This window comes from Onychomys torridus, chromosome 16 (genome assembly GCF_903995425.1).
Source record: "Onychomys torridus chromosome 16, mOncTor1.1, whole genome shotgun sequence".
NCBI lineage: Eukaryota > Metazoa > Chordata > Mammalia > Rodentia > Cricetidae > Onychomys > Onychomys torridus.
The window spans coordinates 38,340,168-38,356,442 of record NC_050458.1 but is presented as its reverse complement, the minus strand read 5'-3'; the positions used below and the strand labels follow the sequence as shown (position 1 = coordinate 38,356,442).

The window sequence follows — 16,275 nt, the reverse complement described above, 5'->3', positions numbered from 1 at the left end:
CGAGTGGTAGTCCTGATTTTGGATCTCATGTTTCTTTTGAGTGTTGAGATTCACGATAGTGACAGGTCCTAATGGCTGCCAATCAGTACAGGGCTTGAGCCATCCTCTGACTGACAGTGGAGAATGTGGAGACAGTTGTCTGGGAGCCAAACTGGAGTTGTACAGCTTAGCCAGGTGTAGAGAAACTTTGTAGAAGGAGTGAGAGACTTCTCAGAGGACTGTGTTGTGAAAAAGGAAAGTTGTATAAAAATGCCTGCACCCACACTGGCGTGTGATCAGAGTTCAGCTGAACAGGTGGGGGGACCCTGAATACAACTGTGTGCCAGTCCCTGTAGAGCACCCACACAGTGTGTCAGACATGTGAGTGGACTGTTAGCAGTGGGTGGAAGTTTATCAAAGGGCCAGAGGCAAGACATGTCCCCCAAGCAGCACAGCAGGAGAGCGTGGCTTACTCAGAGTGTCTGCCAGGAAAATGGACTTCTAATGTGGGTTTCTTCCCCTCTTTGCCTTCGGGTGTGAACTCTGTGGCTGTGGGTATGGTCAGACTGTGCATCTGGGTGACAGCATTCCAGAAGATTTCCCCATCATGCTTTGTGTGTGCCAGAGATTGTGCTAAATTCTAGGGACAGTGTGATGAGTGCTGTCAGACCCAGAGCCTAGTACAGACTGTGATCTCCAACACACAGGTATGGAAACTGTGACATTGCATAGTGAAGCTTTCCCTTCAGCGATGCAGCCAACAGTTGTCCCACCCTAGGTGCCAAAATGGCCAAATGAAGAGATTTTAAAATAGCAAGGTTAGTCTGAACTAAAGCTGGACTCCTCCAGAGCCAGCCTATAGAGACCATCTATGGCCGAAGCAGACAGAGTATAAGCCTGGAGCATACACGCCATCATCCCTTGCTCCCCACTGCCTTGTGTCTGCTGAAATCTCCCATCATAGAACCCTTCTCAAGGGTGGGGTCTCACATTTTAGAGGCTACCCTTCTGAGAAGGGTGGCCGAGGGTAGCTGGTGCCCCACCTGGATGCCCCCATGAGTATCTGTGCTGGTCTGGCAGACACTAGACACCCTGTGCAAACCGACAGAGTCACCAGATTTCCTTGAGGTTTCATAGGCCTGTAAGAATTTTAGGCACAGAGCCCTGTCTGGGCTTGACTGATCTCAGGCATAACAAACCACCTAAGGCTGGTGCTGAGCTTTATCCTGCCCTCTGGGACTGCTGCTTCCCATAGAGAAAGGTACCTAGCCCCGCCCCCTTGATGCTGCCGTGGGGATGAGGCTGCTCCACTGAACAGCTTGGGCTCTTGTTCAGTCTTTCTAATTGGCTTCTCCAGAAGGCTTCTCAATGGAACTCTGTCTTCTCATCTCCTGGAAAACACTGTTAAACCTCTATAAATAAGATTCTTTTAAGACCCAGTGTGCTACATTTTTTTTTTGTAATAGTCAGTCATGCTTGGAGAAATAGTTTTATCTAAATGAATTCTAATACAAACAGCCCCTGTCATTAGTATAGTTGATTCCTTGATCATCATAAGTGAAATGCAGGGAGTCATTTGGTATCTGCCTCCAGGGAATTTAGCTATCAGAGCTGTTTGTAATAACGTGGTTCAGGGGTCTTTCATCTTGTACAGCACAGCATCCTGGCAGCTGGAGAGAAGCCTGGCTGGATAGTCAGCCAAATCACTCCCATTGTTTGACCCTTGATGGGCAGAGGAGTTAGGTGGCATGGACACAGATTGGGTTGGCAGTCCCCACCCATCCAAATATGATGGCTACATGTGCCTTAGAATTAGGTGGAAAGGAATCAGGGTCAATACATGGACAGTGTAGATTTCAGATTTGGCCAACTGAAGAGTAGGTGAAAGGACATTCCATATTCAACATGGCAAGCTTCTGTTGTGTGCACATGAACTGGTATGTACTGTGTTTATGTGACTGGATATGAGTTGAACATGCACACTGTTTGTGTACTCTTAGCACTCACTAGATACCAGATATTGATCAGATTCATTTATATGGCTTGCTTAATTTATTTAGGTTACACACACACACACACACACACACACACACACACACATGCACAACACACACGCACACACACTCGACTTGCCATTCCTGCGTGTGCTGTAATACTAAGTTAATGTGTAGCTGCAAAAATCCATTCAGTTCTTAGATAGAGGATATATCAGATATTGAAGCGATAAGAACAAATACTGCCCTTGATCTTAGCCAGAAGTCCTAGAGGCTAGAAAGAGCAGTTGATTTTTGCAATAGCTTTCTGATGCAGTTTTCTCACTTGGCCACTGATGAGAAAAAAATGAGGTCAATGAGGTTATTTCACCTGCTTAAAGGTCACCCAGCTCATACATGGCCAGTTGGGACTTGGGTTGCCCTTAGTGCTATGCTTCCAGCTCCATTAGGAGTCATGTCTAGGCCTCCCCTTCCACCACGGCCTTCCCACTCACCACAGTACTCAGAGCAACTGTTGAGATGGCCACATTCCTTGGACAAACCGATAATGAGTACCTGCTTGCCCTCCATCCATTTCACCATCTCTTCTCTGTGGACCTCTAGAATGTTCCTCACAGTAAGACTTGCTGTAGCAAACCAATTGCAGATCTCCTCTCAGGACTTCTCCCCGACAGCATTTCCACTGCAGGTGTTTTCTGTCCAGTTGAGTCACTGGCACGGGGAGCTCTGCCAAGATGCCAGGGTGCTTAACAAGATGAGAAAAATGGCGTCAATGTTTAGAAAGTTGGTGATGCAAATGAGGAAGTCAAGTAAGAGGCTCGCTAATCATTTGCAGGGGTCTCTCCATGAGTATAATTTCTATCTGTGACAATTTGCTACTTCACTTGAGCTCTAGCAGGGTTGGGCTGCATCCTTGTACTTGTAACCCTTCAGTCCAGAGCTGAACTCATTCATCTTCCTAGTCATGGCGGTCGTGGGCAAGGGAAGGACGGTACCCACTTACATGTGCTGTCCAAATAATTTGCTGCTTCCTGCCTTAGATCTCACTCCCCTCTGTCTGCAGCACTTTCTACCTCATCTTCCTCAGGAGTACCCACCCATCTTCTAGAGGTATGAGATCTGAGACAACCCATTGGGTCTGCCACACCCCAGAAAACCAACCCTTCCTCCTCTGGCTGTCCCCACCTAGTGACTATAGCCACCTTGGCCAGTAGAAAAATCCATCTTGCACCTGCTACACTCAGTTGCATTTGGATGGGAGTGTACCTCACTTCTGTGACTGGTTCACACCCGTCACCTGTGCTGGTCCTGAAAAGACCAAGCAGAGGCCCTTGTCAACCATGACCATTAGTCATTTATTCTTATTTATTATTTAATTAGATGGTTGATATTTGTGTAGACTCTTTCCTTACTTCATGTTTTATCCCTCTAGAAGATGAGTGGGTGCTAACCAGGAAGATGACGTGGAAGAATAAGCAGCAAATTGTTGGGATGGCACACGTGTGCACATACACGTGAAAGCATAAATGCTGAGTGAGGGGAGGGGAAAACAAGTCTTGAGAGACTTGTATGCTGTGCTGGGTTACAGGGAGTCCAGCTTTTTTGTCCCAAGAAGGATGGGTGGCCACAAAGGGGCTCTGAGAAATAGAAGATGGCAAGCCTTATTGCAATAGGCTGGTCTGAATGGTGAGGCGCCCCAGTTCTTGGGGAGCCCTTTTGGAAGGTACTGAATCTGAATGCCTGTGCATTGCTGGAGAGGACCACTGACTCATGAGACTCACTCCTGTTCTGGAAGGTTTGCAGGGAAAGCCTGACATCCTACAGAATGTGGAGAAAACCTCTCTAAGCAGCAGGATTGCCTGTGGCAGTGAGGAATCATGCTTCAGCACCATGGAGAGCTCTCTGCCAGGCTTTCCCCTGTCTGGAAGGATGGGACAGGTCAGGCTGCTGTCTCAGCTGTTTGTAGGCACAGGCCGTGATAGGGCCCAACCTGTGGGCAGCAGTGTCCTCACAGTCAGACAGAAGCTTTGATTCCTGGGTTCCAGGTGTACAGTGAAGTATTCACACTATGTGTCTCGGAGTTGTAAAGTGGTGTGCAGATTGAAGGCTCCAGGGTCACTCTGCTTGGGTTCAAACTTCAACCGTCCACTTTCTTACACCAAAACCTTCCTGTTTCTGCCACAGGCCTGAGAACTGGGAGTGGGGTGTGGCTGTTTGAAATCTGTGATGGAAGTACATAGCAATGCCCATTGTAATCTCAGCACTTGGAAAGCTGAAAAGGCTGAAGCTGGAGGATTGCCATGACTTTAAGGTCAGCTGGGGTTACAGAGTGAGACTAGGTTACAAAGTAAGGCTCTCTCTCTTTAAAAGGAGGAGGAGGAGGAAGAGGAAGAGGAAGAGGAGAAAGAGAAAAGGGAGAACAAAACAAGCAAAAAAAGTAGCAGAGAGGGTGAATCTGACCAAATGATCAACAAATAGTACATACACATGAACAGCAGCAAAGTGAAAATAACAGTCCCTGTCCACAGCCAGCATGTTCTGAAGTCCAAATTTGAATTATTGTCAGAGAACATGCATGGCAGATGCTTACCATAAGGCCCCTCCTATAGGAGGCACCTTAGAAATTTCTCTACAGGAGCAGAGTAATTCTTTCACCACCATAATTTATTTATCTCTTGCCCCAAATGCCAAGATGTGCATATTAAGAATTAGCTGCCACCATCTGTACTGCAGTGGTGCATCCTAGGTGGGGACCTTGGCTGACCAGCTTGGCCTCTTGTGGGTTCAGGTTCAGGTACCAGACACCTTTGGTGGCTTTTAGGGCTGCAAGGGAGAGGCTGTGCATACAGGATCAGCTTCATTAGCTCAGGCGTACCCTTTGTGGCCCATATCTGAAAGCAAGTGGCTTCAGAAACAGGTAGAATACTCCCTCACCCACTCCTCTCATCCTGGTTCATCAGGAGAATGGGCTCCTCTGTGTGCTGTGGACACGGCTGCCCACCTTGAGACCCGGGTACAAGTTTCTAATAAATAACTAATGTCCCACCTTCTGAGGTTTTAATCTCACATAAAAGAATGTAAACCTTGGGATGAATTGTGAAGGAAAGTAGAAAGAAGCAAACCCACAAATGAGCATTTTTAACACAAACGTGTGGGAGATTTGTACTCAAGGTGTCCTTTCAGAATTGGGTGGGGAATAATGGGACCAAGCTATGTCCACACATCAGCTTTCATTCTTAATGCTGGCTGCCCAACTAACTATCACCTTGTTTTAAATGGGTGCACATGGTCAGAGACGTCTGGAAAGTAATTTGCTTATCCACTTTTCCTTGTCCCTCCCTGCCCCTCTTCCCACAGAGATGTCTTCAATTTGCTCCCTTATAGAAACTTTGAGAATTGCTCTCTGAAATGAGTGCTACCCAGTCTTATTTTCTAATGTTTTTAATCTAGTCCATGCTGACATAGCATTTTGACTTAATATAATGGTGGGAAACTTCACTCCAGCAGTAACTTTCTATTGCCCCCCATTGCTGGAAATGAGCACTATGGCAGGAACATGACACACATACCAGTCAGCTTGGGTTTTGGCCAGTGCACACACCTATGCTCCCAAACAAGTCCTTTCCCTTTCTGCAGATGCTGTAATGTGATACCAGCTCAGCTGATGGATCAGAAGGGAGGTCACTGTGGGCACTCTGCCATCACTAAGCAGGCTAGTGCTGAGTTGCCGAACTCCCTGGCTTCTGGTTCTTCAAGTATAAGCACCTCCTCATTCATCTGATTCGAAGAAATGGCTAACACTTTTGTAGCTCCCGCCAGGGCCCTTCTCCATTGATGCTCACTGGGCCCCAGTGTTGGGACTCAGAGTGCTTTCTCCCATAGGACTTGATACCTACCCAGAGAATAAGTTCTGTGGGAGCCACAAACCCAAACCAGAAGCCTTAACTGTGCTCCTTCTGCCAGCCCCATGCGCACAACATCACTTTCTATCTTTGCTTAGGGTGAATCTCAGCATACCCAGCAGGGTCAGGAGCTTTTTGGTTTGTTTAGTTGGTTTGGGTTTCTTGGGACAGGGTCTCACTCTGTAGCCCAGGCAGGCCTGGAAGAATTCTTGATCCTCCTGCCTCAGACTCCCAAGTGCTGAGATTACAAGACAGTGTTTTACCAGTACACCTGGTTTGGAGGTTAGTTTTAATCATTTTTGTAAGCTAGTCTATCACAGAATTGCAGCAGAGTGTGAGTAGTGGTCACAGGGATGCTCTGGCTTCTATATTTACATTCTATGGCCAGGGAATCCCACATGGGGTAACTGCAAGAGACCGCACAAGGGGTTCACTACCGTGATGCACCCTCAGCCAAACTGTTGGTTAGGCTAGCTTGGGGTGGCTAGGGAAAACTGGCTCAGCAGTGAACCATTCTCAGGAAGAATGATGCCCCCTCAGAGCCATTAAATTGTGTGTATAGTGTGGTGGCGGTGGTGGTGGCGGCGGCGGTGGTGGCGGCGGTGGTGGTGGTGGCGGCGGCGGCGGCGGCGGCGGCGGCGGCAGCAGTGCACGCCTTTAATCCCAGCACTTGGGAGACAGAGGCAGGTGGATCTCTGTGAGTTCGAGGCCAGCCTGGTCTCCAAAACGAGTTCCAGGAAAACCACAAAGCTACACAGAGAAACCCTGTCTCAAAAAACAACAACAAAAAAATTGTGTGTATAGTGTGACCTTAGTGTCCTTGAAGCCAGCAGTGACCAGCAGCACAGCTTCCCAAATGGTCTCTGAGCATCCCCTGCCCCCCCAACAAAAGGGAACTTCAGGTTTCTATGGTCTGGTGGGAAGGTCTCTTTGCTGCTGCTTTTTGGGCTCCCACCTCTGCTTCTGGGCCCCTCCCCCTCCCTGTCTCCCTCCGGTCCCTTCCAGAGACTTGGCTCAGCTGTCCCTTCCGCTGGGCAAGTTCCCAGTCTCTGCACCTGGCTTCAGCCCCTCATCTTCCCATCTCCTTTCCTTAATTGCAGAGTCCCTTCCTTCCGTCAGCATGTTTTTATTTATCTTTAATTTACCATCTTAACCATGGTGAAGCCTACAGCTCAGTTCTTCAGCCTCCCCCACATGCATCTTGGGAGCTTCTTACATTCTCAAGGCAGAACTAGACCCAGCACCTCAAGTCCCTAGCCCTTAGCCCTGGCAGCCAGGGTTGGGGCTAAGGGCTAGGGACTTGAGGTTCTGTATATGGATATGACTGATAGGTAACTTGTTTGTCCCTTTGTGCCTGGCTTCCCTTTAATGGTCTCCAAGGCACAGGCACGTAATGTGTCAGGCTTCCTTTCTTTGAAGGCTGAATGGCATTTGATTGTGTGGATGGACTGCATTCTTTTTATTTAATCATCTGAGAGTGGACACTTGGGACATTTCCACCTTTTGGCACTGTGAGCAGCCCTGCCGGGAACATGGCGTACATCTTTTTGTTTACATCCTGGCTTTGGCTCATTCAGTTGCACACATGGCCAGTGCTGGGGTTGCTGGAAGTCAGTGTCTTCTGTTTGCAAGACCATCTCTCTCCTGTATGCCTGTGACCTCCAAGACTTGGGTTGCAGTCTTAGTTTAGTATCCCTAACCGACTGCCCTGTCTATCCATCTTTGTTGAACTAACAGGCGAAGCCTCACTCCCAGGACTGTTGGAGGACCAAGTAAGAGGATTAAAAGTACAGTGCAGAGTGCTCGCCAATAACAACAGCACTTGGGCAAACCTGCCCTGGGTGGTAATGAGATGGAGACACAGCATGTAGAGAGCTCTTCTTAAGAGAGAATTATGCATGGGGGGAAAAAACCTTTGCTAGATGGTGCTGGAAGAGTGGGGATCCCCCAGGGGTAGAGACAGCAAAGCAGTGGCTACCTCACTGAAACAAGGCAGGGCTGGGACCCCCCCCCCCAGAGGGGAGTGACCCTACAGACAACAGGAACTTCTGCTGGTGCATCTGTGTCCTCCCCAAGACAAGTGTTCTTGTCCTTGTGCTATAGATGATGAGCCATTTTTTTTCTTGTTGTTCTTTTGTTTTGTTTTGTTTTTAATTCAAAGTTCATGAGAGACAGTGGCAGAATTCAAAGTCTCAAAGTTGCACTAATCTCAGGAGAGGGCTCTGGGCTTTGCCCAGGGTGAAACATGGCCCCGGGCTGCCTTCTCGGGGTGCTTGCTTGCTGGCTTTCATTCACTGTCAGGCATTGCTAATGGGGCAGCTGTGGGAGCCTGGCACTGTTGTGAGCCTCCTAGGGGCCTCACAAGCTGCTGGTGCTTCACCAGATGCTGTGTGTCTTGGAAGAGGACACAGGAGATCTTGTTGAGCAGAGATGGGTTGGAAACATTTCCTAGAGGAAGTGGGATCAAAGAGAAGAGGAAGGATCAAATGAGGAAGGAGACAGAAAGGGGGTGACAGACAGAGCATCATAGGGAGAGTCAGTGCATACAGTCCTGGGGTGCTCAAGAAGTCTAGAGTAACTGGTCGGGCTGAGGGGTAGGCAAGGCTCCCTAGGCATCATGGGGGCCAGTCTAGCACCATCTCAGCCAATTCTACCCCAGCCACGCTTTCTAGGCAGCCATAGTCTGTGTAGCTTTCCCTAAGTGCCTGGTGGGGCTGCTGGCTTCTGGGATGTCCTGGCCTGAAACCTAGGATCATGGGCCCCCTTCACTTACTGACCCTGTCCCTTTCACTCCAGCCCCCGCCTCTACCCTTTTGATCCTCTGCTTACAAGATGTCCCCACGCCACTGTGCCCAGCCTTGGCACATGTAATTTCCATCTTTGCCAGGTGGGCTCAACATCAAACCCTTTCCTGGCACCTCTGTCCCAACTGCCACCCTGCTACTGTGGCCTGACTGTCTCCCTTGGGACAAGGGACATGTTTGTTAAACCGAATGGACTTGCCAGAAGGAAGTAGGAAGTGGACTCTGCTTCTGTTTCCAACTGCTCGTAAGTGTCAGGAACTCACTTTCCCCATTGGCTTTGCGCTTATGTATGGTGACTTTGATTTTGTGGGAGAGGTGAGAGGCTTGCAGACGTGCCCTGAGCTGCTCTGGGGCCTCCAAGCAGCTCTTGGTCTTGGCCTGCTGTCTGCATTTCTAGGCCATGATTTCTTCATCCACTGACGCTTGCTGAGAGACTTTATGACTTTCTCCATTATGAACTCACTAGAGAGAGAGCATGTTCACAATAACATATGTAATTACACCAAGATGTATAACACAGCAAGCATGAAACCAGCACGAACCCAGTAAGTATATGGTGAGAAATGCCTGCTTGTCCTGAACAGTCAACCGCAGTCTGCATATTTTATTAAGGAAAAGTAACCTCAAATTTAGCTTTATTTCCCCCAGCAAGACCCATTTCTTGGGAAAGGATTATCCCAGTAGCTCTTTCTTCCTGTAACAGTCCCTTCCTTGAATGGATTTGCAGATGAAGGAAGGGGAACCTGCTATGTTTCTGCAGCTGTTTTCCCACCCTCAGATGAGGCCTTCACCATTGGGTAGACAACTACTCGAGCAGAGGGGTGACCTATCTACTTAAGGCTGTTCTCATCTGGGGGCGCATCTGTCTGGCATTTCCTCTAACTCCTTGAGTTCTGAGGTGTAGCAGGAGCTAATTTTTCCTTGACTGAGGCTTACCCGTCTCTGAAGCGCAGCGGTGAGGCAAGCGTTGAGGGCCTCCTGAACCAGCTTGTCCTGGAACACCTGCAGCTGGCGCCTCTGCAGTGGGGTGAGTACCGTGTTACCTCTGGCTCCTGGGTGGGCGGGCAGGAGGGCACCCTGATGACCACCTCAGGAAACCACAGAGCAAGGAGTTCACCTCACCGTGGGCTGCCTTTGTGGGCAGGCAGGCAGGCAGCTCGGCACCAGGTAGGTCTTACCATACCCTCGTCTCAAATGCCAGTTGAGTTTGGAAATGTCTGTAGCCCTTTTTATGTGGGGTGGTAGAAGGGAATGAGGCATCTTCCTGCTTGCTCTTCCTCCATGTTCCTGGACTGAGCTTTACAGCTTCCTGTGCTGGGTGTGGACAGTATATTTGGTGAACTCCTTATCTCTGTCTGGTGCTCGTCCCACGGGAGGCCATCATTACTCAGCATAGCCACGTTGCCTTGGTGTTCCTTTTGCAGCCCTGGATGCTGACCTAAGTTTATGCCTGTCTGAGTAAAACTCTAAGGTAGCATGCAGCAGACACCTGTGTTTTGGGTGTGGGGAGATTCTTCTTGTGATCTGGAAGTGATTTGATCAGATTGTCTAATGGAATCAGCTGTGAATGGCTGTTTGTTATCTCTTTCTTCTTTCTCTCTACTCAGTAAATTGTCTTGCCCCCTATTATACCTCTCCTGGCTTCTATGTAGGAGCAACCACCTTCCAGGGATGGTATGGGAGATTCTGGAGGAAGTCAGTGTCCTTAGAAGTCAGTGGAATAGTGAGCAAGGGGTCAGAGAAGGGCTTGCTAATTGGCATCACATGCCATGTTTCCCCTCAATCAGTGATTCAGGGTTGGCCCCAGAGCCACCCTATTTCAGTGCTCATCCTGGAGAGGTTAGGGGTGGTTTTTTTGGGAGGCCTTTTGCATGGTTGAGGGAAAAAGTCAGCAGATTGGATGTGACACTTTCTTCATAATTGGCAGGAAGGTCATAGTGCCATTGTTAAAACTATTGTCCAAGAAGCAATACACTGGAAACCCAAGGACAGTTTCAATAGGTGGCTGTCATCTCATTGTGAGGCTGGGGAATGGGACCATGTCCGCAAAGCCTGTCCACTGGTATACAGGCCCATCTAACTCCACTTTACCAAGTTGCTAGGCAGCTCAGTTGGCTTGAATGGTATGTCATAATTGTGGTGCCTGTGTAAGGCCTGCTGGAAATAGAGGTAGGTTCCATAACCACGCAATCCATGTGCTGTTTCTGTCATTTTACTAAGGCCTAAGCCAGATTCCATAAGTTAACCATTGAACTTGAAATAAGGCTTCCATTTCTATGCCATGGTACCCTAGTGGAACACTCAAGGGAAGGGGCTGTTATCTGCTTCCATGCCTCCTATGAGTTGTGATCATCCCTGGCAGGACCTCAGGGGGGTTTTGGGGAGATAGTCAGTCTGTCACAGGCTGGTCCTGTTCTGCTTAGAAGCTGAGAAAGGTCTAGGTTGGCCATTGTGAGCACATGTTCCATGTACACCGGCATGTGGACAGATACACGAGTACTGACATTTATCTAGAATAGTATATGGTTTCAGAAGTAATGCTAAGATCCACCTGTGTATCAGCTGAAGCCTGGAGAGGTCATTTGTGAGGGGAGGGGTCAGATAGTATCATGGAGTGGTGATGATCCTGATCTTAGAGGGGTGTAAGTCATTGGCAGAGTTGACTCGTCTTCAATCTTGGAAAGCCCCAGTGGGCTTAGACCAGCAGGAGCCAGGCCGTGTGATGGAATACGAGAGAAAGCCTCTGTTGCCTGCCTCCCTCACAGCTGGTGATTTCATGCCCTGTGTTTGCCTCTCAGGCCACCAGTAATACATACTGGGACAGGGTCTTCCTCTCAGTTTTAACCCGCTTATCTCTGTATCTGCCACCTGAACAGAATCTCACGGAGCAGACTAGCTCAGACCTATAACTAGTGTCCTGGGGGTGATCTCAGCTCTCATGCCTTAGACTGTAAGTATCCCCTTAGAGGATGGGCTGAGGTCACAGCCCCCTCAAGAGCCCACATGGCTTGCTGAGGGTTGGGTAAGGCCACTCAGGCTGTTGCAGGCCTGAGCAACGAGAGTTGTTAGTGACGGTTGCCTTGGTCACTTTGAAAGGACTTGGTTGTTGTTTTGCAGTAGCAGGTTTCCAAGTGTGTGTCTCAGCTGCTTGGCAAGGAGTGAGGACTTCGTGTAGCGAGCTCTAGTCACTTCGGACACCGACTCGCTCTTTGTAGGCAGGAACTGCACAGAGCTCAGCCAGGTTCTGCCATGTCTCACCTGGCTCTGAAATTGCTGGGAAGGAGCAAATTAACACAGTCTCCTCTTCCCCAACTCTTGATTTTTTTTTTTTAATGGTATTTGTGAAAGTTCTCTGTTCTCAGAGTAGAAAGCCAAAGAACAAGGGAGAACATTTAGGTAAAGAAAAATGAATCCTCTATCCCTAAACAACCTCTATTTCGGTTTTGTACATTTCCAAGTCATTTTGTGATTCCCCGGTTTTAATCTTGTTTGTATAAATGACTGTGCCATCATTGTACTTTCATATCCTCTTTCAAGCTCGACAAAAACATAAACAGTTCCCACATTATAAACAAGCCTTACACATATTGTTAAAGGCTGAGCTATTCATCAAATGGAGAGAAGATAATTTAATACTTGCTCTGTGGGTGAGCATGGAGATCTCTCCAAATGTTTACCATGGTAAAAGTTATATGCCCCAGTTTTTACCTGGAGTCTTTTCTCCTTTGGAGGGTTACAGCTTCAGTGTGGATTTCCAGAAGTTGCTGGTGCTTTAGAGGGTCTTGGCAGAGAGCAAAGCTAATCTATGGACCTCTGTCTGTGCTGGCAACAGCAGTGGTAGGCGTGGACAGGCATGGTGTCACCCCAGAGCCTGGAGACATGGGTTTTCTCCCTAGCTCTGCTACTTACACACGGCTTGCACTGTTGGCCAGGTTCTTGTGCCTCAGTTTCCTATTCTGTAATGCCAAAGGCACCAACTGCTCTGTGTGGGAGGAGTGCTGTCATCCCAGAGGAGAGAGGCCTCCCGACTAGTTCTGAGCAGGGGGCCACTGACTTGTTGTTCTTATCTTGGCTATAGAGAGAGGGAGATGGGATGCAGATGCCCCTAATGGTTTGCCTTCATCCTGGTGTGTTCTAGCTGTGGACCTGGACCGCAGTGCTCCATCTGCAGAGGATCTGCAGCAAGGCAAGACACAGGGAAAACAAGGCCATGGGCTGGGCCAGACTGACAAAGGGCACTGAATTCAAGATGAGGCTGGTGCTTCCAAGATGCTTTCTGTCTGAGTCCATGAGTGTCCTGGAGATATCTCTCTCTCTCTCTCTCTCTCTCTCTCTCTCTCTCTCTCTCTCTCTCTCTCTCTCTGTGTGTGTGTGTGTGTGTGTGTGTGTGTGTGTGTGTGTGTGTCCTCTGTGAGGGGAAGAGGAGAAGGAGGGCTGTGCCCATCTTGTAGGAACCAGTATGCTGTCTGGCTGTCTATTCTGAAGAGCGTCGTCTAGGCTTTTCCATAGATACCCAGTGGTGGTGACTAATGGGCTAAGCTGTTTGCCACACTGATTGGAATGTCCCACTGCTGTGCCACCCACTACCTCCTCCTTGCACTGATTCTTGTCTCTGTAGAGCTCTCTGTGTCTTCTGAGATGCAGCGGTGATTGGGCCATGCAGTCTCTCTGGGCTTGCAGCGAATACAGATCAGGGCTGCACTGCATTGCCAAGTGGGCATTTCCAGCTGTCTGTCTTCAGACAGTCTCCATGCAGACCCACCGGTGTGCTGAGTTCTGAGTTCTTCCCTGAGGGCAGTAACAAGGAGCAGGGATAGTTAGTGCCAGTCTCAGTAGCAGCAGACCCCCAGGGACTTCAGTGAGGGACACACTACCCTGCCTGGCCTCAGAGAAGATGTGACTCCCTCACATTTGCATAGCATAGCATAGTTCAGGGTCCCAGCTCTTCTTCACATGCATGTTTAAAGACCTGCCCAAGTCCCCAACATCATCATGACTGCTCCTTGAGACAAATAGACATGGACTCAGAGGTTGCCACTTCTGCCTCAGGTCCTGTGGGGGTTATTGATTCTTGGGCTGACGGGTTCATCGAGCCCTTCAGTCGAAACCTACTGGCCATTGCTGTGTAGCAGTAGGTACTTCCATGTGTGCTGGGAACCCATCCCTGCCTAGCCGACATCTTTCTGATGAGGGTTGGGGACCCAGGTTGGCCTCCTAATTGTTTGGTTACATCCTGGTGAATGATAGCCTGAAAGCTGCCACAAAGGGTTCTGGAAGCAGCAAAAAGAGGCGGAGCTGGAGCTGGATTCCCAGTCATCATGCTGAAAAGGAGGCAGCAGTGTCCCAGCGATGTCACATGGAACCCATGAATACCAACAGAACTCATAGGCCTCCCTGAGAGCAGAGCACCTGAACGTTGCTCTGAAGCCTTCTGCATCTAAATGGGTCTCCTCCCTGACAAAGGTGCTCAGCATTTAGCTAGCATCATGTAGAATCAGGGGCCCAAGAGCTCTGGGCCCTTCTCTAGCTTTTGTGATCTCTGGTGTAATTCCCAATTTCCCAGCCCCGCTTCATGAAAACTGGGTCTTGTGGCCACCCTACCTTCCTGCAAACTTGTAGCTCAGGAATCTCGCGTGGGCACATTTTCGCACAGAGAATGGTAGGACGGAGGGGACCACAGCCCTTCCGACTTGATCACACACCTCCTTTCCCTTTACTTCTGTCCATTCTGCTTCCACACATTGCCTCTTACTGTTACTCGTGTCTCTTACATTCTTATGAACCCACAGCAGAGGGTGGGAACAGCATATGTGCTGTTGAATGAATGGGAACAGCCTTTAGGACATATTTATTTATGAATGCATGCATGCATGTGTGACTGACTGCTTGAATGAATGAGTGAACAAGTGAGGCTATAGCCTTTGCTTGGGGTGAAAGGCTGTGTTTTCACAGACCAGAACATATAGGGCTGTCCCTGCTGGTCCATGCAGAGCAAGCTTCTCAAGCTGTCTGTCCGATCCGGTGGGGACAGACTTAATTGTGATGATAGCTTTTCTGGCTGCCCCTCATTGAGTTTCTCATGCTGCTACCTAGTCACAGCGAGCTCAAGGGACTGAGACTGCTGGTCTGCATCGGTGCCAATTAGCATAGATAGAAATCAAATCTAGGTCTCTGTGGGTTTCTTAGTGCCCGAGTCTCACCGGACTTGTAGCCAGGCAGAGCCCCTGTCCTCAACTCTGAGCCATTCAGTGTTCTCTCGGCATCCAGGGATACTGGCATTCTTACGTCTCCCATTGCCTTACATCCACACTAAGGAAAGAGCTCATGTAAAGGTGTATCACCGCTGGTGTAGAGTGTCTTAGCAGGCAGAGCAGGCCATGTGTAAGTAAGTGGCTTGCTTATCCAGGTGGAAGACCCTTCCCATTAGTTAGTATTTACTCTCCAGAACAAAGCCATGTTTCTTGCCTTCTTCTGTAGGCCACACGGGCTCCTTGGCATCCCCCTACGTACAGGTCTCTTGAGCAGGGTAGCCACTCTGTTCCATTTCAGAAATGGAGCCTGGGACTCTTCTGTTTCCCAGCCAGGAAGCCACAGAGGTAGCATGTGAACCAAACCCAGGACCTCAGCCTGTGCCATGTTGTCCCGTGTGTGCTCTGTTCCTTAAATAAGAAAGCAAGTCTCAAGATATACGACACCCTAAAAATAAGTGATTGAGATTTCAGTCTTTCTCCAGTTTTCCCATTACTTCTTTACAAGATTAAAAAAAAGAGAAAGAACAAACCCCTGGCATTTCCATCTTGCGTGAAAATTTATCTCTGTGGATGTCACAACCTTTTGAAACCCTTGTAGCAGAGGACTCAGAGGGGAAGATGTAGGCTATGGATAAAGATAAGAATAATTGCCTGGGATGGCTGGACACGGGTCAGCTGGACTCACTGCACCAGAGAGTGGAATCTCTTGTTGTTCTTGGATGCGTCGTGCAGGGACAGCAAAGGCAGCAGCATCCTGGTGTGCTGCAGGTCTATTCAGGAGGCTTGTCAAGGAGAGCTGTGAATCCACTGACCACCGGCATTGAGAGCATGAGACAGGCCTTGCTGGGAAGCCTGTGTGGTTTAGACTCAGTTGAGAACCCCACAGAGCTTGGGGAGTTGGGAGCTGTGAGGGAGAAAATCAATCACGTCGTGATGAGGGCCAGCAATTGACAGCTGCCCCATACCTCCTTCCTCATGATATCCAAGATGGCCCTGCTTTCTCAACTATCAGCTATCAGGGGATCTCTTCAGGTTAGCGTCTCTCCAGCTTCTCTCTGAGACTAATGGCTCTTCCTGGTCTCTCAGCCCATCACCGAGGATGAATCTGAAAGCTGCAATCTGTGCCACAAACCCCCAGGCTCACAGGGCTGCTCTTCACGCCCCCCCCCCAACCTGCTCTCAGGGTGGACCCTATGCTATCCCCTCTGTGCTGTTGGCTTCTGCACTCAGTGGACTCTTAGTCGTCTGTCAGAGATAGCCATCCTCTTTAGGCAGATCAGGCTCTACTTACCATTCTGCCAGCCCCTAGGCCTTGAGGGCACTTGCCACTCCTGCTGCCCCATAG

The 16,275-nt window shown here is 49.2% G+C and overlaps 1 protein-coding gene and 1 pseudogene across 4 annotated transcripts in view; one reads left to right on the top strand and one right to left on the bottom strand.

The window, feature by feature from the left end:
• Trappc9 (trafficking protein particle complex 9) overlaps positions 1-16,275 on the top strand; it is a 468,984-nt gene that overhangs the window by 366,559 nt on the left and 86,150 nt on the right. For all 4 annotated transcript variants that reach the window (XM_036207929.1, XM_036207927.1, XM_036207928.1 and 1 more), the window contains one exon: positions 9,615-9,706. In XM_036207929.1, coding sequence (XP_036063822.1) covers positions 9,615-9,706 — 92 coding nt within the window. The remainder of the gene's footprint in view (positions 1-9,614; positions 9,707-16,275) is intronic.
• LOC118597545 lies at positions 2,142-2,251 on the bottom strand (annotated as a pseudogene).